This window comes from Erinaceus europaeus, chromosome 4 (assembly GCF_950295315.1).
Source record: "Erinaceus europaeus chromosome 4, mEriEur2.1, whole genome shotgun sequence".
NCBI classification, from domain to species: domain Eukaryota; kingdom Metazoa; phylum Chordata; class Mammalia; order Eulipotyphla; family Erinaceidae; genus Erinaceus; species Erinaceus europaeus.
The window spans coordinates 22,471,422-22,496,033 of record NC_080165.1 but is presented as its reverse complement, the minus strand read 5'-3'; the positions used below and the strand labels follow the sequence as shown (position 1 = coordinate 22,496,033).

Genomic DNA, 24,612 nt, shown 5'->3' with positions numbered 1-24,612 from the left:
TCTTCCCATTCACACCAGACTCCTGTCTGTGAGATCTTCCTCTGCTTCAAGTTCCTCGGCTGGAATTTCCTTTCGGGAGGGTCTACAGCCTGTGAAGTCTGTTTTTCTATTTCAAACTATTCTTATTTCACCCTTGTCCTGGAGAGATAGTTTCTGAGCAGATAGGCAGTTCTTGAAATGAAATTCCACTGAGTATTATTATTCTAAAATAATGGATGTTTTCTCTCGGGATATTGAACGCATCATCATTCCACTGTCTTCAGGTTTCTTTTGCTTCGGATCTGGTTTTTATCGAGTGGAACACACGTGTAGGTGTGAAACTATACCCCTAGAATCTAACCATTTTTAAACCAGTGTTAAATGACAGGAAAAACGGGCAATTTTTTCCCTGGCGCGCTTGTGATAAATATTTAGATTTTATTCCGAGAGGAACAGGGAGCTATGGAAGGCCCCCCAAATATTTTATTTCACAAGCTTGAGAGAGGTAACCAGAGCACCTCTCTGCCATATGCGGGGCTGGGGCTCCGGGAACCCCAGGTTGCAAGTCCAGCTCCCCAGCAGCTGCACCCTCCCCGGGGCAGGTTCTCTTTGCGGTCCGAACGAGCCGGGCCGCCGGGCCGCCCGGCGTGGCGACAAAACCCGCGTCCAGTGCCCCTAAGCTCGGGCTGCGGCCAATGGGGACCTCGAGGCAGCGCCGGGTCCCAGCACCTTCGCCGCCCCACGGACGGAAAAACAGACGCGCGCACGTGGAGGCGCCGGCTCAGCACCGGCCCAAGCACGCCGCTGCGGGACCGAGACCGACCCGGTGCCTGAGACGCGGCGACAGGTGGGGGGCCGTCCCCTGGCGCGGAGGGTCCGCGAACCCCCCGGGGTTCCTTCGCGGGCGGTGGGGCGGGAGGCGTCCGCGCCCAGCCGGCTGCTGGCTCAGCCCAGCCCGACCGCGCCGCTTCCGGCCCGTCATGCAGACTGGGACTCGAGGAAGCGCGCCGGGACCTTAGCATCCCGCGGCGTCTCGGCCAGGAGGGCGACGTACGCGCCAAATAAGTCCCGCGGGCCGCCGGCGTGCGGCCCCCCGAGGGGCGGGGCTCCAGGGGGCGGGGCTGCGGCCTGGGGGGCGGGGCGTGACCTGCGGGCGCCCGCCGAGCCCCCGCCCCGCCCCGCGCGCTCGCTCCCTCGCTCGCGCGGAGGAAAACGTTGCGCAGGTTCAAATATGGAACGTCGGCGGCGTGAGGGAGCGCGAGGGGGTGTGCGCGCGTGCGCGTGCGCGTGCGCGCCCGGCCGAGGGTGACGGGGTCCCCGCCGGCCCGAGCATCGCGCGCCGCAGCCGCGGCCCCGCAGCTCCGCCCCCGGCCCGGCCCGGCCCCGGGCCCGCTCGCTCGCCGCCCCGCATGGAGCTGTCAGCCATCGGCGAGCAGGTGTTCGCGGTGGAGAGCATCCGGAAGAAGCGCGTGCGGAAGGTGAGGCAGCCCGGGGCGGCTCCGGGACGTCAGTGGGGTCCCCGCCGCGGCCCCTCGGCGCCGGGGGTGGGGGCCAGGGGCCGGGGTGCCGGCGGCCCCGCGCTTGGGGCTCGGCTCCCCGGGCCCTGCCTCAGTTTCCCCGCCGCCTTGTAGGCGAGTGGACTAGAAGTTGTTGGTCGGGGCCGCAGGGAGTTGCGCCACGGAGCGCCAGCCCGGCCTCGCTCCGAACTCGCGCGACTGGGGCCCCGGCGGCGGGGCCGGGTCTCGAACTCCGGACTCTGGACTCCTGGTCCCCAGGGCCGCTCGCAAGTTGGCGACGGGACGGAACTTGGGAGCAGCCGCCTTCCTGCTGGATTGTGACCTTTCGGACCCACCTCCCGCCAGGCCCCCACCTCCGCCCTCCCGCCGCCCCGCGCACCCCCGCTTTCCCTGCCCCCAGCCGCCTCCCGGTCTGCGCATCCCCGGGGCTCAGGAGGCGGCAGTCTGTCCGCTCCGACTGCTGTCTGTCCGCTCCGCCTGCTGTCTGTCCGCTCCGCCTGCTGTCTGTCCGCTCCGCCTGCTGTCTGTCCGCTCCGCCTGCTGACTGTCCGCTCCGCCTGCTGTCTGTCCACTCCGCCTGCTGTCTGTCCACTCCGCCAGCTGTCTGTCCACTCCGCCTGCTGCCTGTACACTCCGCCTGCTGTCTGTCCACTCCGCCTGCTGCTTGTCCACTCCGCCTGCTGTCTGTCCACTCCTCCTGCTGTCTGTCCGCTCCTCCTGCTGCTTGTCCACTCCGCCTGCTGTCTGTCCACTCCGCCTGCTGTCTGTCCGCTCCGCCTGCTGTCTGTCCGCTCCTCCTGCTACTTGTCCACTCCGCCTGCTGTCTGTCCACTCCGCCTGCTGTCTGTCCACTCCGCCTGCTGCTTGTCCGCTCCGCCTGCTGTCTGTCCACTCCGCCTGCTGCTTGTCCGCTCCGCCTGCTGTCTGTCCACTCCGCCTGCTGCTTGTCCGCTCTGCCTCTGCATGTGCGCAGGGTGTTCGGCCCAGGCTGAGCTTGGGGATGCTGGACTCTGGGTCAGTTTCTGCAGGCAGGCGCTTACCACCTTGCTTGCCTTTCCCTCGGGTGCTCCCGCACCCCCTGGGGCAGGGGGAGGTCTTAGAGGCCATCTCCTCCCATATGACAGAGGCGGCAAAGCGACCCTGCCAAGGTCACAGGGCAAGTTAGACATGGAGGTAGAGCAGGAGCTCAGGTTTTGACAATTTTCCTCCTCATTCACTGGGAGCAAAGTTAGCCCTGGCAGCTTGGGACAAGGTGGGTGCTGACCCTGGCCCAACTGTCAAGTAGGGGCTGCCCCTCCACTTCCTCACCCGCCCAGGGTTTCACCCCTTTTTTGCTCAGTTACAAGGAAGTGCAGGGGACACTGGAGGTGCATTCAGTCCTAGTTTATGGAGGAGCGGTTATGCACCGGCCACCATTCTGAGCCCATGGAAGGGACACCGCCTTCCCCTCGAAGAGCTTGCAGTCTAGCAGGGAACACACACTGAAGGGAGGAGATCAGTTTGGGTGCTTTCTGCTGGGGCTGTGCAGAAGGGACCATGGGACTGGAGGAACGGTGGCAAGGAAGGCCTCTTTAGGGAGGTGACATGTTCTAGTCTTAAAATTGGTGTGGAGGGGTTACATTCATGAGGTGAGGTTGGACTGGAAATTTCATGTGTTTATTAACCAGAACGGGGAAGAGAACCACAGAATCACTCCAGCACATGCGACTCTGGGGATCAAGCTTGAGAGTCCAGTGCTTTATCCACAGAGCCAGCTCCCTGGACTGGAAACTTTTTTTAAAAAAAACATTTCATTTATTTATTAATGAGAAAGATAGGAGGAGAGAAAGAACCAGACATCACTCTGGTACATGTGCTGCCAGGGATTGTACTCAGGACCTCATGCTTGAGAGTCCAATGCTTTATCCACTGCACCACCTCCCAGACCATGACTGGAAACTTTTTAAAGACTTCTGTTAACTATGGAGAAAACAGGGAGGTGGGCTCTGCTTTCTAACAGAGAGAGGGGTGACTGTCCTCTGAAGGTGGGGGTCTGGCAGCCTCTCCCAGGTATGGAGCCATGCAGTCTATTTCCTCAACTACCACAGGAACCCCAGAGGTCTGGGGCCAGATCACCTTCTGTACAGCAGCAGAGAGGGCTTCCTGGGGTCTCTGGATTGGAGTAGGATTGGTGGGGAGTTGCCTGGATCTGTTGGGCTGGTGCTCGGCTTTCCTGTTGGGGGTGGATGTCAGAGGAGCTGTGTGTTTCACCATGTCTGCTTCTTTCTCTTTCCAGGGTAAAGTGGAATATCTGGTGAAGTGGAAAGGATGGCCCCCAAAGTAAGGCTTCTATGTGTGTCTGTCCTGCCCGTACGGCCCAGCCTCTTGCCCTCTATCCCACCTAACTTTCAGCTTCTGCTGCTTTAGCACTTGACCAGTGGGCCTTGGTTAAATACCCACTTCCCTGTATCTCAGTTTCCCCTCTGCCAGCTGATGGGGTTAGTGCACATGACACCAAGGTGGGCCGAGCTTCACTTTTCCCTGGGGCTCATCATGGCCTCTTCTGGCACCAGGGAGGTGATGGCCCAGTGTCTCAGCTCTATGGGTGACCGACCACAGACTCAGTGGAGGGGCCCCGGAGCCTCACAAGTACAGAAGGGGTTGATGTGTGTGGATCTGGCCAAGTCTAGCCAGCAGAGCCTGCAGCCTCAGTGCCATGGTGTTCGGGAAAGAGCTCAAGTCCTCCTGGCCTTTGGAGAGCACACTCTGGTCTACAGAGCAGGCTCCCACATAGCTTTTGAGGCAGACAGGGTTCTGGCTTTTAAAGATGAGGGATGGGCTCAGAGAAGGTAAGCAGCTTGCCTGAGGTCACACAGCCACTGGAAGCAGAGGTGGGACTTGAACCATACCTGCCCATTTTCAGGTATCTCCTGTGCCACCCCGTCTCCAAGTTTGGAGGCAGGAAATTAGGTTCCAGTTGCTGTTCCTCTCTTGCTGAGTCCCAGTGAGGAAGCTTCTCACCAACCAATCACTGCCTTGCAGTGCCCCAGGGACAGGGAATGAGCAAGCTCTGGGGCCTCCCATTAGCCTCTGGGTGCCCCGCCCCCATCCTACCTCTGGAGGCCTCCTGGAAATCAGTCCCCTGTGGAGAGCCCCTGCTGTGCCAGGGCTCTTCTGTGCTGGGCTGGGGGTTGACCCTGTATTGGGTCCTGAGAGTATCTCAGGGCCACGCTGGGGAGCGACAGCTGAGGGAAACAGTCCATGCTGCCCCAGCTTCCCTCTCTGCAAGATGGGTTTGGCCGTCCAGGCTGTGCTCTCCTCTCTCGCCCTGCAGTGGAAGGCCTGGGTGCTCAGGGGGCTGGTGGCAGGCCAGGCAGGTCATACTCCCATTCACTCTTGCTGTTCCTATGCCAGTCCCTCCTCCACACAGTAGAGGAGAGGTAGACTTAGAGGGGTGGGGGGGGAGGGAGCACTAGCTAAAGTGGGTGGGCAGCAGGAGTGCTAATTGCCTGGGTGCTCGCCCACTCCCTTGGCTTCTCTGCCCTGCAGACCTTGAGTCAGTGTGGTCCCCAGCACTACTTGCTGACTGTCCTCTCTGACACTCCCAGCCTTGGGAACAGCCCCTCTGCCTTTCTGCTAGCCTGAGGCCACCCCACCTTTCCCTGGGTTTTGTGGTTTCTTAACAGACTGAGGCTTGATGAAGTCTTAGGACTACCTTTTGTGACCCTTCCCCAGGGGGTTCTGAGACTCCTGTTTGACCAGATGACCTAGAACACCATCCCTGGCTCCCCCACACTTTGTGGGTGCCTGGACTGGCTGCCCATTTGACAGCTGTGAGCTCCTGGCCAGGTCTCCAACTCACTGGCCCTCTATTTCTTAATTTTCTAATTGGAATAATAAAGCCTCCACGGCAGCATCCTTGTGATGATACTGAGTGGTAGATACTGAGCCCCTGGTACATGACCAGTCCAGATGAAGCTTTTAGTAAATGTTTGCTACTGCTAGAAAATTCAACAGCAGGAGCGCCAAACCATCACAGCCCTGGGGAATCCATCCTTTGTAGGAGTGCAGAGTAGTCTTGGAAAGCATTTAGACCAGCCCTCTAATTTTTCAGATGTGGAAGCTGAGGCCCAGAATGCGGTGGCCATTACAAGAATAGCTGCCAGCCAGTGCCATGTGGTACCCACATTATGTCATAACGGTACCCCTGTGTGAGGCAGGTGTCATTCCAAATCATCCCCACTCAGTTGGGGGAAGAAAGGTTTAGTCAGGTGAGAAGCAGGAAGGGCTGCTTCCTTGGAAACTTATTGGCCATGGGCGGGGCTTATTTGGGGAGGAGGGCCAGAAGCTGGGTGGGGAGTGGGCACCTGAGTGCTGCTCCTTCCAGGCCAGGGCAGGCAGTGCCAGCCTCCATGTTGGGGAGTCAGGCTTCTTGTTCACCCTGGTCAGGAAAGTTTATCTGAACAGAAACTGATTTAGAGAAATACTCAGTGCCAGGCCCTGCATGCTTTACAAACTGCCTTTTCTTCTCCCCGACAACAGACAAATGGCTGGCCTTCCTACCCAGCAGATGGGGCAGAGGACTATATTTCTTCTTCTGTGGCAGAGGGTGAGGCCCGGGGATATGTAGAAGCAGATGTTTAGATCATCAGCTACTGATGCGCTCATCCCTACAGAGACTCAGATACCTCATATTCATTGCAACTGCCTAGGACTGTGGTTACCCCATTTGGAAAGGCTTCCTTTCCCACTTGTGAATACCACCCCATCTTTAAAAAAAAAAATTTAAAAATATCTATTCCCTTTTGTTGCCCTTGTTTTATTGTAGTTGTTGTTGTTATTGATGTCATCATTGTTGGATAGGGCAAAGAAAAATGGAGAGAGGAGGGGAAGACAGAGAGGGGGAGAGAAAGATAGACACCTGCAGACCTGCTTCACCACCTGTGAAGCTACTCCCCTGCAAGTGGGGAGCTGGGGGCTCGAACTAGGTTCCTTAACGCTGGTCCTTGCGCTTTGTGACACCTGCGCTTAGCCTGCTGTGTTACAGTCCTACTCCCACCACCCCATCTTTTAATCTGTTACCAGTGATCAGTAGGTCTCTTGTTTCCTCTTCATATATATATATATATATATATGTGTGTGTGTGTGTGTGTGTGTGTTTTTCCCCTCATTTAATTGTCTTGTGGCAATCTATTTTACAGATGGAGAGACTGACTCCCTAGCAGAGGAGTCTTTGTCCAGGGCCATAAAGCTGGGAGGGTTTGAACTTCTGGCTGCCTGGTCCCAGAGTTTGGAACCGAACCCCTGTAAAACAACCAAATCCATCCAAGGTGACCCAAGATCTCTTCCAAGATCGTGTGTGTTGCCTTTCTGGCCAATTGAATATTATTGGGGAGGAAGCCTATTTCCCTCTACTATTCTAGCTCCATAGCTTGGAAAATAACTAAACTGGTATCAGAGATATTAGCAAGAGAAAAGACAAACCTTAATGAGGGGGTAGCACAGAATCCAAACCTGTCTTCTGGTCATTCCTTTGAGGTTGTAAAGGGGGTAATAAATTTAGGCGGGAATGACAGAACAAAGAACTTTGCAATTTAAAGAAAAAGGAATTCGCAAAGTTATCTGCATATGCATGGAAAACATCCTGTAAGCTCTGTCTTGGGGTGATAAACTGTGGGTTTGTCTCCCACCTCCCAGACCATAAGATTTCCTGTGGGGGTTGTGGGGGATGGGGATAGAGAATTAGCAAAACATTCTTGGGTCTTCTGTCTCTGGATCAGCACGCCACTTAGGCATATCCTGTGGCTGTCTGTCTTTGCTGCCAACAAAGGAAGCACTCAAGTCTGAATGGGCTGCTTTTGAGCTGGAACTGAAGATTTACCTGTCCTGTGATTCAGGGCAAAGCCCTAGGCTTCTCAACGCCTTCACTTCTCCACTTGGAAAATGAGGCTCCACCCTTCTAGGGCCCTTCTGAAGGCTGCCCTGGACCTGAAAAGGTTCAGAGTACAGTGCCAGGGGCAGAGGCGTTTCTTCCTCCTTCGGAACTGGGGAAGTTCTGGCAGCTTTGTGTGTTTTCTAGGCTTCTCTCTCCTGGTTTCCTCCGCCAGGGCAGGACTTCACTGCTTCAGGTGGTTTTTCATTCAGTAAAGGGAGAGAACACAAGACCAGATTCTCTTCTGGTACCACAGCACCTGTTATTTGGTGCAAGGGCACGAACCTGGGCCGTGCGCAAGACAAGGCATATGCCCTACTCAGTAAGCAAGTGTCCCTTGCTAGGTTTCTGAAATTGATTTAGTTAATGCTAATTTCCTTTATCATGTGCCACACAGATCTTAGTGCTTCGCAAGGATTAACACACCCAGTCTTGCATTAATTATAAAAACGAGTACTATTTAGTGACTGCACCGCACCTGCGACTCACAGCCTCCAAAGCGGAATTATTTGGGGGCTTTTGATTAGGGCTGGGGTAGGTAGGCGCCATAGGGAGCAGGCCCAGGCCGGCCTGTTTACCCAGCTGGGGGAGGGGGGGGCGGGGCGGCGATCACGTGGTCGTGTTTACCTCTCAGCGGGCAGGCAGGGCTCCGCCCCCGCTCCCCATTGGTTGGAGCCTAATCTTGCGCACGCACCTCGGCGTTGGCTGGCTCTAGGGGGCGGGGCCATGCTAGAGCCCTCCGCCCCTCCAGCGCGCTCCCGCGATTCGGTGGGCTGCGTATTTCTGTCCCACCTGTGTCCAGCTGTAGGGCAGTCACAGGGCGGCTGTGGCCTGTGGCTCACCATTGGTGGGCGCCACTGGCATCGACTTCCGGGATAAGGAGGGTGTCCGAGAGGGTGAGGCCACAGCTGGCCCCAGTACAGAACAGGTCCAAGTCTCCTGCCTGTGACTCACACCCATTGCTCCAGATCTCTGGGCCACTTGCGCTTTCTGTGCAACCACCATGTGCCTGCTCAGACACTGAGGATGGGGTCAGTCAGTGACTCCCTCCTAGGGATACCCTCAGTCAAGTGAGCAGCCTGTTTGGCACTATTTTGGTGATACATGAGGGACCTGAAAGTAGAGACTGAACAAGGTTCAACTGAGTTCCAACCACAGACTGGCCGCTGGCCATTTCAGTGACCGTGGCAATGCAGTTCGCCATCTGTACCTCAGTTTCTTCATCTACATATGGGGGTAGCCTACCATAAGGGTGTTCTGAATATGGTGGGGGTGGTCATGCTCTGGCACCTTCCTCTTACTTGTAAGATGAGTTATTACTATTTTTTTTAACATTGTGTTTATTAATGAGAAAGATAGGAAGAGAGAAAGCAAGACATCACTCTGGTTCATGTGCTGCCAGGGACTGAACTCAGGACCCCATGCTTGAGAGTCCAGCACTTTATCCACTGTGCCACCTCCTGGACCACAAGATGAGTTATTCATTCTTTTTTTTTTTTTTTTAAGATTTTATTTATTTATTAATGAGGAAGATAGGGGGAGAAAGAACCAGACATCACTCTGGCACATGTGCTGCCGGGGATTGAAGTCAGGACCTCCTGCTTGAGAGTCCAAAGCTTTATCACTGCACCACCTCCTGGACCACAAGATGAGTTATTCTTAAGCTAAGAATAAAATGATTATTCTTTTTTTTTTTTTTTTGCCTCCAGGGTTATTGCTGGGGCTCGGTGCCTGCACCACAAATCCGCTACTCCTGGAGACCATTTTTTCCCCTTTGTTGCCCTTGTTTTTATCATTGTTGTGGTTATTATTGTTGTTGTTGGTGTCATTGGATAGGACAGAGAGAAATCGAGAGAGGAGGGGAGACAGAGGAGGAGAGAAAGATAGACAACTGCAGACCTGCTTCACTGCCTGTGAAGCGACTCCCCTGCAGGTGGGGAGTCTGGGGGCTCGAACTGGGATTGTTAAACCAGTCCTTGCGCTTTGTACCACCTGTGCTTAACCTGCTGCACTACCACCTGACTCCCAGGATGATTATTCTTAATATGAAGAAGCCGAAGGTTCAGAGAAGGCTAATGACTTGCTTGAACCACACAGCAGCTACAACAGCAGTACCAAGAAAGGGCACATCACTGGCAAAGTGGGCAGGGCAGAGAAAACCAGAACTGTAGAAACATTTTAACTGGAGAGAAAGGTGCAAGCAGATGCCACAGGAGGAACACAAAATTGCCTTTTCTTGTTACTAGTTACAGGGGAGGAAATGCAGCCTTTGCTGGTGGGCAGAGGAGAGGTTTGAGTTTTCTGCCAACCTCTGCTTGCTTTATAAATAGTTTGGACTTTACCCAACCTGTTAAAACAAACAAACAAACAAAAAACCCGGTTTCACTTTTAGCATTTCTTTTGGGTGGGTAAGATTTTATAGTGGTTTCTATTATCTTTCCCAGAGAAACTAGGGACCCTGGCCTGGGCCCGGCTGTCTGGGAAAGGGTCATAATTTGCAGGCCAGAGCCTAATTGGATTGAGGAATGACAGGTGCCACATGCAGCAGCGAGGGTGAGAGCAGTTCATTCTGCTGGGGGTAAGACAGAAGGCCTGTCAGGAGGAGAGTTAGAGAGGATGACCTGGCTCTTAAGGGATACAGTGCAGGTGCTGGCATCGAGCTCAGAAGATGCACAGGAAGGTGTGACTGTCCCTGCTCAAGCTGGGCCTGTGGCGCTTGAGGACTATAAGGTCGTCGTGGTGTGGCTCTGGAGACTCAGGTCCCAGTAGGGAGCAGGTGTGCAGAAGTGTCACTGAGAAAAGGAGAGGAGTCTTTCTGTGGAACTGGCTGCAATCCGGATTCACCACTGTCTGATCGCACAGTATTCTGCGCTGACTGCCAGTGTTTGGGAGGGAGTGCGGGCTCTGCTCTGTCTCTTCTGCCTCTTGTCACTCCTTTGTTACAGTTTCTAAGACTGACTTATTTGTCTAGCAAGAGAGAACCAGAGCATCACTCCAGCATATGCCATTTCAGATACTGATTGTAGGGCCTCATGGGTGCGAGCCTTGCACTCCGCCGCTGATCCAAATGCAGCACTGGCAAGAACCCTTTCTCCCTTTCTCATATTTGGTCCTACCTACCCACACACACCTGTGTACGTGTGTGCATGCATGTGTACACACATCTACTTTTATAATTATTTTTATTCATTAGTGTCTTTGTGGTGAGTGATGCCGGGTTTTCTATTTATACAGTGTTAGTGTTGTGTTTTTTTTTTAACCAGAGCTCAGAGCCTCAGGCACCAAAATTGCTTATTTATTTATTATATTTTATTTGTTAATTTTTACTTATTTGTAGGATAGAGAGAAATTGAGGGGGTGGAGAGACATCTGCATTTAGCACTAGTGAGACTTGCCTCTTGCAGGTGCGGACTGGGGACTTGGGCCCAGTGGTCCTTGTGCATGGTGACATGTATGCTCAACTGCGTGCACCACTGCCTGCCACACCCGACCGCCATGTTTTATTTATTTATTGCCTCCAGGATTATCGATGGGGCTCGGTGCCTGCATTACAAATCCACTGCTCTTGGAGGCATTTTTCCCATTGTTATTGTTGGTATTGCTGTTGTTATGTAGGACAGAGAAATCAAGAGAAGAGGAGAAGACAGGGGAGGGAGAGAAAGACAGACACCTGCAGATCTGCTTCACTGCTTGTGAAGCGACACCCCCTGCAGGTGGGGATCTGGGAGCTCGAACTGGGATCTTTATATCGGTCCTTGTGCTTCGCACCATGTGCGCTAACCACTTGGCCCCCTGTTTTTTACCAGAGCCCCGATCAGCTCTGGCTTATGGTGGTGTGGGGATTGAACCTGGGACTTAGGAACCTTAGGTGTGAGAGTTTCTTTGAGTAGCCATTATGCTATGTATGCCTGCTCAATGTTTGTTTTAAAAGAAAGTTATTTAAGGGAGTCAGGTGGTAGGTAGCACAGTGGGTTAAGCGCAGGTGGTGCAAAGCACAAGGACCAGTGTAAGGATTCCAGTTCGAGCCCCCCCCCCTCCCCCCGCTCCCCACCTGCAGAGCAGTCGCTTTTCTCCCCCTCTCTGTCTTACCCTCCTCTCTCCATTTTTCTCTGTCCTATCCAACAGTGATGACATCAATAACAATAATAACTACAACAATAAACAAAAGGGAATAAATATTTTTTAAAAGTTAAAAAAAAGTTACTTAGAGAGAAGTGAGGTGACTTAGTTATAGAGTACCTTCCTTGTATGCATGAGGTCCTAGTTCAGTTCCTACCACCATAGAAGCCCAACAGAGACATAAAGAGTATGACTGCAGGGATGATGGGACTGTTTCATGTGCTCTCTCTCTTTATTTCGCTATCAATTATTTATTTATTTATTTATTTATTTATTTATTGGTGGCTGGGGAAATGGCTCCATGGTAGAATGTTAAATTTGCATATGCCTGAGGTACCCAGTTCAATCCCTAGCACCACATGTACTGTTGGTATGCATGAGACCCCTTCTGTTTCATTTGGTTTAAATCCCCCCTGCTTAACACTATTCTATTTACATAACCACTGCATTCTATTTACATAACCACTGTTAACAAGCACCACCCTCCCCCCAGGGCATTGGTGGTTCAGTGATAGGATTCTCGCCTGCTCCGCCCCCTCCTTGTCACACTCTGATTTTCACCAGTCACTTTTCTCTCCACCCTCTCTATGTCACATCCTGTTTCCACCCTACTTGGCAAGTATATATAAAGACAGCATTGTGAGTTTTAGGGTACCTTGAGTTTAGCTTAGCTCGGTTTAGATTGTGCTGCGTCCTGCATGAATCAAGAGATACTGCCTACAGCTCAACCATGAGTCCCTGGTCGTCTGTTACCCGCCCGTGAAGCCAGCCCGGCGAAAACAACAATGTACTGTAGTGGTGCTCTGGCATTTCGCTCTCCCTTTCTCTGCCACATGCGGAATGTAGTTAAAGAGGTCTTAAAAACTCCACAGAGTAGCAGTGCAGGTGGAGGGATGTAGCTGCTGCTCCCCAGGTTGCTTCCAGCAGGGGGTGCTCTCTGGCCCCTGTGGAAACTGTGCTTTCACTTCTTAATCATCTGCCAAATTCCTGCTGTACAGGCCAGAGACCAGGGCCCTTCAGATCTGGCCATGGTGGCACAGATGTGCACCCAGGGGGGAGGGAGCAGCTGTGCCCTGTGGCTGGCTCTGGGTGAGACTTGAACGGGGTAGGAATGGTGACAGTCACAAGCATATTTCCTGCCTGCCTGCCAGGTGCCACTGTGAGCACTTAGATACCTGAGAGCGTTTAGTCAGCACAGAAGTCTTGCACAGGTATGGAAATTGAGGCAAAGCAATGCCAAGTACGTAGCTGAAGGTGGTGCAGCGAGGAAGCATAGAGCTAGGATTTCAACCCTGGCAGTCTGGCTCCAGAGCCCCTCCTGCTCACTGCATGCTCTTGCCTCCTAGGAAGGGGAATCTTGGGACTTAAGGCCCCTGTTCTCTTCCAGGCTCCCCATGCTTCTGAGGTAATCCTGGGGTCTACTGGAGTCAGGCACAGCCATTCGTAGAGTGCTATGTTTGGTGTTCAGAACAAGCAGAGTTCTGGTGTCCCTGGAGTCTCTAAGAGGCTGCCAATCTAGCCTGGGCAGCCAGGGATAGTTCCAGAGTCCAGGTGATAGTTATGCTGGGCCAGGGGTGGCAAGGGTCTGCACAAGAGGCATCTGAATGCTGGAATGGGGTAGCATGGCCGCTCTGACCTCTCACTTCTCTCCATAGGTACAGCACATGGGAGCCAGAAGAGCACATCCTGGACCCCCGCCTGGTCATGGCCTATGAAGAGAAGTAAGGGGGCCTCAGCCTGCTGCTGGGGCTGGGTGTAAGGCGGGCTCTTCAGTTTCTTAGGGAGTATCTTCCTGAGTGAGTGGGGGTCTGACATGGTAACAGCCTGATTTAGTCAGCAGCTAGAGGAATGCCGTGTGCATGTGGGGGCCTGGGATTCCTTTGTTGTTATTTACCTCCCTAAGTCTCAGTCTCTCTGCTGTAAAACAGGTCACCCCATGTCACACTTGCTCTGATTCTGCCTGCCTGCTCCCCCCAGTGTAGGGCTTCTGTTGCAATGAAAAATGAGAAACAACTTCACAAAGATGCCCTGTGTGAGAGGGGCAGCATCAGACATGTCCTTGGCATCAGATGAGAGAGATTCTTCCTAGACAAGCTCTCTCCAACAGAGGGCAAGTGTGGTGTATCTCAAGCAAGGCCAGGGGAACTTTGGAGGAAATATATACTCGAGCTGCACTGCACTGCTGGCCACCTCCTGGTGGGGTGGTGCCACCCCTGGCAGAGCCTTTCGGGCTCAGTGTCCCCTGTACCAGGGCACCACCGGTGGGCCAGTGATGGGCCCTGAACACACATCTGAGGTAGGAGCCTTGGATGAGTTTCTCCTGGGGGGGCGGGGGCCTTTGAACTCAGTCTGGCCATTCCCTTTTGCTTCATAACCCTCTGCTACCAAGCAGCCCAAGTTCTTTCTCTGCCTCTTCCTGACCCACTGACTGCGATGCAGGACTGTTTCATGCAGTCATTTTTCCTTGACCCCATTTGGTAACCAGAGACAGATGAAAGTGAGGCTCTGCCAGCTAAGGGCCTCGTCTAGGAACCTTCCACCGTGCTCTCCATTGAGGGCTCCTACTGTTGAACCAAAGCAAGGTTCCCAATGCTCTTTCCTTAAAAAAAATTCTTACAACTTCTTTCTGGTTCCCCTGTGTTTGGTTTTGATTCTCTTGGGACCTTGATCTGAAAGGTTGTGACAAATGGGAACATCCTGGGGAATGTTCTAAACTTTGGTAAGGAGAGTATTTGGTAGGTGCTGGAGGCCTGGCTCTGTCCTTCAACAGCTTTGGGATGTTGGACAAAGCTTTTTCCCTCTGAACCTGTGAAATGGGCTCATCAGTGTTGATTCATGGTGCTACTCTGGTTATTACAGGAATATGAAAGCACATGGGCACCACTGATGTGGGCTGTATGAATGGCAGTCCAATCAGATAGTTAAATTAACTACTTTTTTTTTTTTTTACTGGACAACTGCTCAGCTCTGGCTTATTTTGGTTTCCAAGAGTGAACCTGGGACTTCAGAGCATCATGCATGAAAGTATTTGCATAACCATTTTGGTATTTCCTCAGCCCAAGCTTATTCTTTCAATTGTCTTCTAAGTGCTGGAAGAGAACCTCACGTGTCCATACCCTTATGGGACTCATTGTCTAATGCAGAGAGGAGAAATAATAAGCACAGAAATAAACCTGTTGTCGGGTGGTGCTGACAGCAGGAGACACTGAGCGGGACAGGGTAGGAGAAGGGCTGTGGGTAGATGTGGAGACCTCACTTGAAGGGATGAGTTCAGTGGCATTTTGGAAGACATCTGGACAAAGAAGTGTATGTGAAGGTCCTTAGGAGAGGGCTTGTGTTTTGAGAACAGTGGGGAAACATGTTTGGGAGAAGAGGAGGGTAAAGAGGTTGAGTTGGAGTAGGGAAAGCTGAAGGTACTGGGGTACAGCTCAGGGAGGGCGTGTAATCCTGAGGGAGGATTTGGATATGATTTTGAATGACCTGGAATAACCACTAGGGGCAGGGAGATAGTTTACAAGGTAAAGTGCATGCCTTGCTGTGTGTGAGGCCTTGTGTTCAAGCCCTAGCCACCACTTGAGCATACCATGGCAGGAGACTGGTACTGTCATCCCTTTGCTCTTCCTGTCTCTTCTCTCTCTCTGGAAAAAGAAAGAAAAGTTAGTAGTTAAAGAACAAGTGAGGCGCTCAGAGGTCTTTACAGATCTGCTGTGTGAACTTTCCTCTCAAGATTTGGTGAAAAACGGGTACAAGGGTACACCTGTTGTGCCTGCTTTGCAAGTTTTCCTGTTGTTTGTTGATATTTTTATTTTTATGTGAAGGTATCTGCCAGCTCTGGCCTCTTCTGGGTGCTCCAGTCTGTGGCTTCATGCATGTATCCTGGGCTCTGCTGCTGTGGTAGCTTCCTGGTCCTTTGTAGGCTTTTCAACAAACTCGGGAGGCCAGTTGTGGGTGTCCAGTGGGCTCCCTGTTGCTAGGAGGACCTGAGAGGGCACTGAAGGTTTGCTGGGTAGTGTGACTCTAGAATCTGGAGGTGGTAGTAGAGGCTTCAGGGCTGACAGCCCAGGCCCAGGTAGGCAAGGACTGAACAGCTAGGTTGCCCCCGCACCTCACAGCATCGAGGGGGTTATGGATTTCATCAGTGGTCAGTATTGACAGATTTTGGCATTGGATGAGTTAACTTATTTGCTACGTACTTCGATTCCACCACTATGAACTGGGCTGAGCAGTAGTGCCCACCACAGACATGGTTGTGGGGGGTGAAGTGTTTTGTGCAGGGCCTTGTATGTGGTGATGATAATAATAACACATAAGAATGTGACCCTCACGTCACCATTTTTTCCTTTATTTCTCTTCCTCTCTTCATTATTTCACCTTTTCTACCCCACATTTTTTTATTTTTATTTTTTATTGGGGAATTAATGTTTTACATTCAACAGTAAGTACAATAGTTTGTACATGCATAACATTCCCCATCTACCCCACATTTTGATAAATACCAGGTACCTCTCTTGCCCTCCCAAGAGCCCTGGTGACCCGCCGAGAAGGAAACCTGTGTGTCAGACAGGGAAACTGAGGCCCAGCTTGAAGTGGTTCACCAAAGTGTCCTGTGAGCCAGGACAGAAATGGGTCTAGAATAGCATGTTCCCTGAGGGCCTTCTCTTCTGGGTGACTGCTGTCCATGTAAAGGGCCGACAGTGGGAGCAGCACTTGCTCAGGTGAAGACTGGTCTAAGACCACACAGGAGTGAGGGAGGACACGCAGGCTACTAGCTCCCACATCCCTTCAGCTGCCCTGCACCTCTGCCACAGGGCCTCTGCAAGGTGCAGCAGGCAATGACTGGGATTCCTCCCACTCTTCCCAGCAAGTCCTGGAAGTCTCTTCGGTGTGGTCTTATGCGGTCCTGCCGGTGTCTGGTGTGTTTGGACTGTGGGGAGGTGCATGGCTGAGTGCGGCAGCTGTGAGGAATTCAGTTTAGATTAGTTTTCTCCCCTGTACCCCCACCAGGCAGCACAGACACGGTAGGAGCCTGTCCTCTTAACCCAGGTTCTTGTGATTGAAGATGGGACATGGCTTCACTTAACAGAAGGACCCCTCCCATTCTCACCAACCCCCTGGGATGTTCCAGGTTTCTGTACCTAAAGGTGGAAGCAATGATAACATTGTTCTGGGGATGTTTTGCTGGCATGACCCTGAAACCCAGAAGAGACCCCTGTGTTTCTGGACACGCTTCCCAAGTAGTCTCACCTCAGCTGTGAGACCAGTGGCTATGCCTTTCCCATTGTCAGAGGGGATGGCCAAAGGCCCGGATGTTGGGACCTGAAGAGCAGTAGGGAGGAGGCCCTGTCCCCGGATGTGGGGACTGACCCATTGAGGATGTCTGTCTCCTCCATAGACAGCAGAATGTGGGGTGGAGCGGACGCCTTACTTTCCCTTAAATGTCACCAGTGTTTCCTTTTCTTCTGCCATCTGCTTTGCACACCAGGGAGGAGAGAGACCGAGCGTCGGGGTATAGGAAGAGAGGCCCGAAACCCAAGCGGCTTCTGCTGCAGGTAACCCCATCAGCTCTGGTGCCCACCCACATATCCCACCGGCTACTCCCCCGCCCACCCCACCCCACCCACACACATATGCACCACCTAGTTGAGCTGAACCTTCTCCTCCCCCACCCCCATTGCCGCCCAGGGCACTGTAGGGTGGGCACCTCATGGGTAGATTTTGATGGGGGAGGGATTGGGGAAAGCTGCAGTGTGGGAAGGGCACTTCTGGGTGGAAGATGCTTTATGGGAGGGGCCGGATATGTGGCTAGTAGGGTCCTAGAATTTAGAAAGCTTCAAATTTTATTTATTTATTTGATGTTTAAAGTCCCAACACATAGAAATGTAGTGTCTGAGAACCTTAAACACACGGAATTAAGGAAACACAGGATCCTGGAATTTTAGGATCAAAGAAATGGAGACTCCTAGAAATTTAGAACCAAAACTTTGGAATGTGCTAGCAACATTTTTTTTTGAGTGTGAAGTCTCCTTCTCCAGGTGGGGTCTGGACTGACATTCCAGGCTACCCAGCTCAGGAGGGCACTTGCTGATGTCACGGTCTTTGCTGAAAAGCAGGTGGAGTGAGTAGTTCTGGCAAGCGTAGCCTTTGTGAGTTTTACTGTCCTCATTTGTGAGACTGGATGCCAGGGACACCTACTCTTAATCCAGTAAGACCCACCCTTACCCACTCAGTAAGCTGAAAACAAGATTTCTGGTCCATGTGCAGTGTGAGCTGCATACAGTCAGTCTCTTCTCCACTCTCGATTGTAGGTAACTGAACAGATAGCCCTTTTTTGGGCAGTGGGCATGGTCCACAGAACTTGGTGTGAGTTGAGCCCCAGGAAAGAAAGCAGCACCTGCCAGATGTCTTTTACACATTAAGCTCCACTCAGTGTTCCTTGCTGATCTGACCTGATTTACACACTGAGACTCCAGGAAAGGTGTATTGATCATCTACTGCTGTGTAATGAGTTGGCCCTAACTAAGCAACTAGCCAGTCAGCGTCCTGACCGTGTTAGTGGGTCAGGAACTCTAAGGGCGTTAGCTGTTTATCTAGTGGTTCCGTTCCAGTCATAGTGTATGACAGGCTGACACTTACCTGGTAGCTGGACTAGGCCAGGCTGACCTGCATCCTCGTGTGCCTAGTGGTCAGTGCTAGGTATTGGCTGATTGTTCACTGTTTAAACTCTCCTTAGGACTCTCAGTGTCGGGGGGTGGGGGGTGGGTGGGGACTGAGTGCCTCACAGGACAGCTACTGGCTTCTTCAGAGTGGGTGATCAGAAAGAGAGAATAAGGAAGTACAATTTCTTTATCACCCAGCCCCAGAACCCCACTCATAGTATTGCGGGTGTGCGTGGGGACACATCAGACATGAGTTTTGGGCCCTCTTGGAGGATGACTGTTGTAGTTTCTTTAGTTTTCACTGACAATGAAGGTGGCCAGTACTTTACTCCATGTATGGTTGGACTGATATCTAGATTTGCCTGCTGCTCCTGTTAGTAGCTAAGGACAAAGATGAATCTGCCTCACAGCTGATACACTGGTTCACTGGCTTGTGTGGATGCTTTCTGAGTCAGGCTGAAGGAGAATGTTTTGGTAAGCTGCGTCTAGGCTAAGTCCTCCTAGCATTACAGTGTTTTCCCAACCCCCTCACCATTCGGCTGTGTTCCTGACAACCGCCATGTTGACCATTAGCAGTTGGAACTGGAAAATGGAAACTTGCACATGTGGCCTGTTGACCAAGCTTGGAGATACGTGACCTACAGGTCCCATCTGACGGCCTCACTCTGCTGCTGAGAGCTCTTGATCTTTGTTGACAGTTGGCAGCAGAAGGTACCATCCAGAGTCATTTAGGCTCTCCCAGTTCCTTAGCATTAGGACTCTTTCTTGGGGTCGTGTAAATACCTCCAAAATCAGTACTTTAGTGCCCTCCAGCTGCCCTCCCCCAATTTGCAAAGCCATCTTGAAAACTGGAAGAGCATGCCTTCCAACTTTTTAGCAAAAGTGAGCTGCGCAGTCACAGGGAGTAGGGCCAGAGAGCACTAGGCCTTGGCTGAGAGCAGAAGAGTGCCCTCAAGGGGTGTGGGGTGTCAGCAGGCTATAGGGCATGGTGCACCCCAGTGCTGTGTGTTCTTCGTGGCTAACTCGCTCCAGAAAGCTCTCTGCCCTCACTCCATGTCCCTGGGGAACTGGCTGTTTGGGCTTTGGGGGTCCTTTGCAAGATTCCTTTCTTGTAGTGTATCCTCTTTGCAGATCAAGATTTGGTCAGTTTTAAGTTTAGGTTACCTCCCATGTGCCCAGGGAATATGCCTATGCCCCCTTATCCCTTGCTGGATGGTCGCTCCCAGGGGTGATGGCATTTCCTGAGAGGCCAGTTTGAGCAGCCTTCTCTCCAGTGGGCTTGGCTGGGTCAGTGGCTGTCTCTGGGCCATGGCATCCCAGGGGAAGCACTTGGGGTGGGAAGGCAGCATGAGCCGAGGCGCGGCCATGGGTGGGAAGGCAGGGCTGACCCGCCGTGCCCTGGCTTGCCCCTGCAGCAGCTGTACAGCATGGACCTGCGGAGCTCCCACAAGGCCAAGGGCAAGGAGAAGCTCTGCTTCTCCCTGACGCGCCCACTCGGCAGCGGGAGCCCCGAGGGGGTGGTCAAGGCGGGGGCACCTGAGCTGGTGGACAAGGGCCCCTTGGTGCCCACCCTGCCCTTCCCGGTCCGCAAGCCGCGCAAGGCCCACAAGTACCTGCGGCTCTCACGCAAGAAGTTCCCGCCCCGCGGGCCCAACCTGGAAAGTCACAGCCATCGACGGGAGCTCTTCCTGCAGGAGTCACCGGCCCCAGATGTCCTCCAGGCAGCCGTCGAGTGGGAGCCTGCTGAGCAGCCCCCCGAAGAGGAGGGTAAGGTGGCCCTCAGCTGAGAAGCCTCAGGTTCAACTGTACCCAAACCCAGAGAGGGCCTGGGTGCTCCCAGGTCCTACAGGGACCCTGCCACCGAGCCCCAAGCTCCTTCTGTGGTCCGGCTCCAGAAGGGCTCTTGTTCACAGTCAGTGCCAGGTCTCCAGGCCCAGCCTGAGAGAGTCCCCACTGTTCGAGGGGGTGGAGCAGGGTTTGCATGCTGTCACCTGTACCTGGCTTCCCTGCCTCCTTGTCAGTGCTGGTCCCATCTGTCTGTCTTTTTCCCGTGGCTACAGCAGATGCAGACCTGGCCGAGGGGCCCCCTCCCTGGACACCTGCGCTCCCTCCACGTGAAGTGACAGTGACCGATATCACCGCCAACTCCATCACCGTTACGTTCCGCGAGGCCCAGGCTGCAGAGGGCTTCTTCCGAGACCGCAGCGGGAAGTTCTGAATCACCGTTTTATTTTTACTCTTAAACTGTTTTCTTTTGGGCTTGGGGTGGGGACTTCCAGAAATGGGGAAAGGGAGTGGGGTGGGGCCATTATTTTAAAAAATACAGGGCAGAAGAAGCAGGGGAGATCCCAACCCTCCCCTACTCTGCCCCTTTCTCTGTGAGTGATGTTTACAGAGAGGCCTCGGGGCCAGGCATAGGGAGACCTGGCATTGTTTTGCCAGTTAGGGTGCCACTCGCCCTCCCTTTGGATACCTCCATCACCCTTCTTCCCTCAAGATGCAGAACTCTGGAGAAGGAGGATCCGGATTCTCCCTTAAGCAGCCTAGTCCAGCCTTCCTGGATTTGCCTTTTCCTTGGGGAAGGTAGTAGGGGTCCTTATTTTTAACTTTCCACTCCAGCTTTGCAGTGGGGTGTGGAGACTGACAGGGTCTGAGAAAAGAGGCAGGAGGAAGGGCTGGAGATTGCTGGGGCCTGTCTGGTGCCCTCTAGGGAGTGTCTGTCTTCCTAGAGTGTTGCCAAGTGAACCCCTTCTGCCAAGCACTCCCCCTCACCTGGCCTGTGAAATGCCTCATGTATACTCTGCCCCCATGCCACTCAACCCATTACTGCACACACATCCTCAGTGGAGTCCAGTGGGTGACTGGCCTAACCTGGTGGATGTAGGGTGACTCAACTCTAAAGGACTTGTGTGTTCCCTATAGCCACCCTCCCCTGCACGCCCGCGATACCACAGGATCTGTCCAGCTCAGTTCAGTGTCAGGTTTCCCTGGGGTGGGGGGCAGCATGGGCTGTGTGCTTGGCACATGGGCATAGTTTTGTGGCCTCCCTTGCCAGCCCAGGTTTGCCAGCAAGTACATGTGTGAGAGCCCCTGCCTGGCCTTCTTCCCTGAGAGGCTCTTGTTCTCTTGACTCAGGTGACTTTTCAGCCCTCCCATGTCCCCTTTTTTCTGCCTGCCTCCTCAGCCCACCCCAAATGCTGGTGGGAGGGAGGGAGGGAGCTTCTCAGCACCTCAGGGCAGCCCTTGACTGCTGGAACCCTTTTCCCAGCCAGTGTCCCCTCCCTGACCTCCCCAAACCTGTGGCTGTGGCTGTAACTGACCTTATTTTACTGGGGTCACCTCTGCCATGTCTTCCTACGACCAGGCTGCATTGCACAGTAGGTCCGGCTGTGCACAAGCTCACGCCCTGGCACAGGACTCCTTTTCTAGTTTGCACAACCTGCCCTGTGGATTCCTAGCTTCCCTGGTGGGGACGAGTGACTTCTCCCCTATCCCAGCCTTCGAAGGGAGGGGAAACAGATTGGGGGGACACCATGGGAGCACATTCAAGCCTGCACCCCCCCCTTCCATTTATCAGAGTAGGGCACAGGCTATGGGGAAGTGTCTCTACTCTGCTTTGCCCCAGGAAGGGGACAGAATCCCTGCTGCAATGGAGAGGGACAGTCTTCCCCTCAACCCCTTCCTCCTGAGTTCCCAAACCAAAGACAGCCTGTACCCCATTTCTGTGGGGTACTCTGCTGGCAAGATTCTTGTATCCCCAGGTCTCCTGTTAGTCCTTAGTTGTCCAGGTCAATTTAGTGCTTCCATTAGGGGGCGGTTCCCGCAGGGGAGGGGACTCTAGGGGAGGAAGAGCAGCTTGGACCTGGGGACTCTTCTTGGAAGAGGGTGTGGGTGGGAGGAGGGCTCACTAATTAGATGCCTTTGGCCTGTGGCTTTAGGATGTGACTGGTCATCTTCAGTGGGAGTCACACTCTCTCTCCCTCATAGGACACAGGGCCTCAGTGCAATTTCAGATTTAGGGGGTTGAGGGTCTTGGGGTGGGGGATGAGGCTGCTGCATTTCTGTCTGTGGGAGCAGGGCATGGTTTGCCTCTTAGCCCTTTATGGCCCTTTGGGCAGGCTCTCTGCTTCTCTGGAAGGGGCAGCCCCGGGGGCTGGGGGGACAGGCTCAGGAGTTACAGTGACCCAGCTCCCTGGGGGAAGGGCTACGGGTTGCAAGACCTCTCCCTGCCCAAGACACTTCCACGAGCAGTTGGGTGTGACATGCTGACCTCTTTCCAGTGGGCTGGTGTGGCTGGGGTGCAAAGCAGGCAAGAACCCCCCCTCCCATCCCCCTGCAGGCCAGTACTTTCTGGGGTGGGGGTGGTCTTAGAGTTGCCCCCCACCCTCCACCCCACCTTTCCTTCCTCTAACCCCGCCTGTAGACCCAACGGTACTTCCCTTCAGTGATGGGAGAGGGCCAGGAGAATACTCTTCCCCTGCCTGGGGCCCAGATGACACTGCCCACAGGACAGGGACCCAACCCCATTGCCAACTTTCTCCTCTCCAGCTCTGGAGAAGGCGCTATGCTTCTGTTTAGGTGGTTTAGCTTTTGCTTTGTAGTCGGCCGGCCTGGCTTCCAGGGCTTAGCACAAGAATGCTTCCTTTGCACAGAATGAGCGTCGAGCTTTGTTCAGACTAAATGAATGTATTGGGAGGGTGAGGGTGAGGGTGAGGGTGAGGTGATCCAAACACATGCCTTTTCTGAGTGAGTGCGCTGGGAGAGCTGGAGTGATGCAGAGTGCAGTTTTATTTTTGTACTGATACTGGTAAGAGACTGTATAGCATCTATTTATTTAGATGATTTGTCTGGTAAATGAGGCAAAAATTATTAAAAATACATTAAAGATGATTTTAAACAAAAGTCCTTGGACACTTGAGCCTTCATTTGATAGAATCACAGCCAAGCAGAGAGAGCTCCAGAGTAGAAAGGTGGGAGCTCTTCCAGGTCTGTCAGTTGCTGACCTTGACCTTGGACAGGTTATTTTTCCTGAACCCTCCAGACATATAGTAAAAAGTGATTCAGGTGTTGCGGGAGAAAGTGGAAATACCCACCTTTCTGGTCCTTTTACTCCAGAGGCCCAGCGGTGCTTCTGTTGCCCACCTTTTCCTCTGTTTCCCCCAAAAGTGTTCTGCCCTGGGGCCTAGGTAGTCCCTCCTAGGACTCTGGATCCCAGGACTGTTGTGGGGCTCTGTTTTCTTTCTTTTTTTAAAATTAATTAATTTATTTTTCCTTTTGTTGCCCTTGTTTTTAATTGTTGTTATAGTTGTTATTGATGTCATCATTGTTGGGTAGGACAGAGAGAAATGGAGAGAGGGGGAGAGAAAGATAGACACCTGCAGACCTGCTTCACCGCCTGTGAAGCGACCCCCCTGTAGGTGGGGAGCTCGGGGTTCAAACCGGATCCTTAGGCCGGTCATTGCACTTGCACTTTGAGCCACCCACGTGCACTTAACCCGCTGCACTATGGCCCAACTCCCATTTATTTATTTATTTATTTATTTATTCATGAGAAAGGGGAGAGAGAAAGAACCAGACATCACTCTGGTACATGTCCTGCCAGGGATTGAACTCAGGACCTCATGGTTGAGAATCCAGTGCTTTATTCACTGCGCCACCTCCTGGACCATAGGGGGGTGGAGGGGGCTCTGTTTTCAGCCAAGTTCAGTGCTCCTCTGAACTCAGAGTGGGGGTCAGAGGAAAAGTAAGGACAGGATCATCCTCTGAGCTCCGAGCCGCCTGTGTTCAAGCTCACCCTGCTGCCCTAGGTGTGGTTGGCAGTGACCGAAGTGAAAGAGGATGAGGCTGGGTGGAGGCACACCGACCAGGCTGAGCACACGCACTGCTGAGCACACGCACTGCTGAGCACACACACACACACTGCTGAGCACATGCACTGCTGAGCACACGCACTGCTGAGCACACGCACTTCTGAGCACACACACTGCTGAGCGCAAGGACCTGGGCTCTAGCCCATGTTCTCTACCTGCAGGGGGGAGGCTTCACGAGCAGTGAAGTGGTGCTGCAGGTGTCGTCTCTCTCTTTCTGCCTCCCCTCTCCATTTGTCCTATCAAATAAAAGAAAGGACAAAATAAAAGGCCACTAGGAGCTATGGATTTGTAGTGCTGACACCAAACCCCAACAATAACCCTTGTGGCAGTAAAATAAATAAATATTTGTAAATTTAAAAGTGAAAAAAGAGGTGGTCCGGGAGGTGGTACAGTGGATAAAGTGTTGGACTCTCAAGCATGTGGTCCCGAGTTTGATCCCCGGCAGCACGTGTAAGAAACCAGAGTGATGTCTGGTTCTTTCTCTCTCTCTGTCTCTCTCTTCCTATCTTTCTCACTAATAAATAAAAAAAATCTTTTTGAAAAAATGAAAAAAGAGGGTG

The 24,612-nt window shown here is 53.0% G+C and overlaps 1 protein-coding gene and 1 long non-coding RNA gene across 3 annotated transcripts in view; both read left to right on the top strand.

Annotated features, from left to right (window-relative positions):
* The window catches only part of LOC132538011 (uncharacterized), a 447,435-nt gene that overhangs the window by 294,561 nt on the left and 128,262 nt on the right, over positions 1-24,612 (top strand). The gene's annotated exons all lie outside the window — the stretch shown is intronic.
* Positions 1,221-23,084, top strand: CBX7 (chromobox 7). Of its 2 annotated transcripts, none has more exons than XM_007519304.3 (6): positions 1,221-1,457; positions 3,772-3,815; positions 13,182-13,247; positions 17,009-17,075; positions 19,598-19,949; positions 20,243-23,084. In XM_007519304.3, exons 1-6 carry the CDS (start codon positions 1,389-1,391, stop codon positions 20,398-20,400), a joined length of 756 nt encoding a protein of 251 aa, XP_007519366.1. In that variant the 5' UTR covers positions 1,221-1,388; the 3' UTR covers positions 20,401-23,084. The 2 variants fall into 2 exon arrangements, with proteins under 2 accessions (XP_007519366.1, XP_060044967.1); XM_060188984.1 differs by having other exon boundaries at positions 1,234-1,457; positions 19,877-19,949.

What these genes read in the sequence shown, in the direction of transcription:
- CBX7 (XM_007519304.3), top strand. Translation starts at nt 1,389, where the DNA reads ATGGAGCTGTCAGCCATCGGCGAGCAGGTGTTCGCGGTGGAGAGCATC. An exon ending in GGAAGAAGCGCGTGCGGAAG is followed by an intron (nt 1,458 to 3,771) that starts GTGAGGCAGCCC and finishes TTCTCTTTCCAG; the next exon opens with GGTAAAGTGGAATATCTGGT. An exon ending in GTCATGGCCTATGAAGAGAA is followed by an intron (nt 13,248 to 17,008) that starts GTAAGGGGGCCT and finishes TTTGCACACCAG; the next exon opens with GGAGGAGAGAGACCGAGCGT.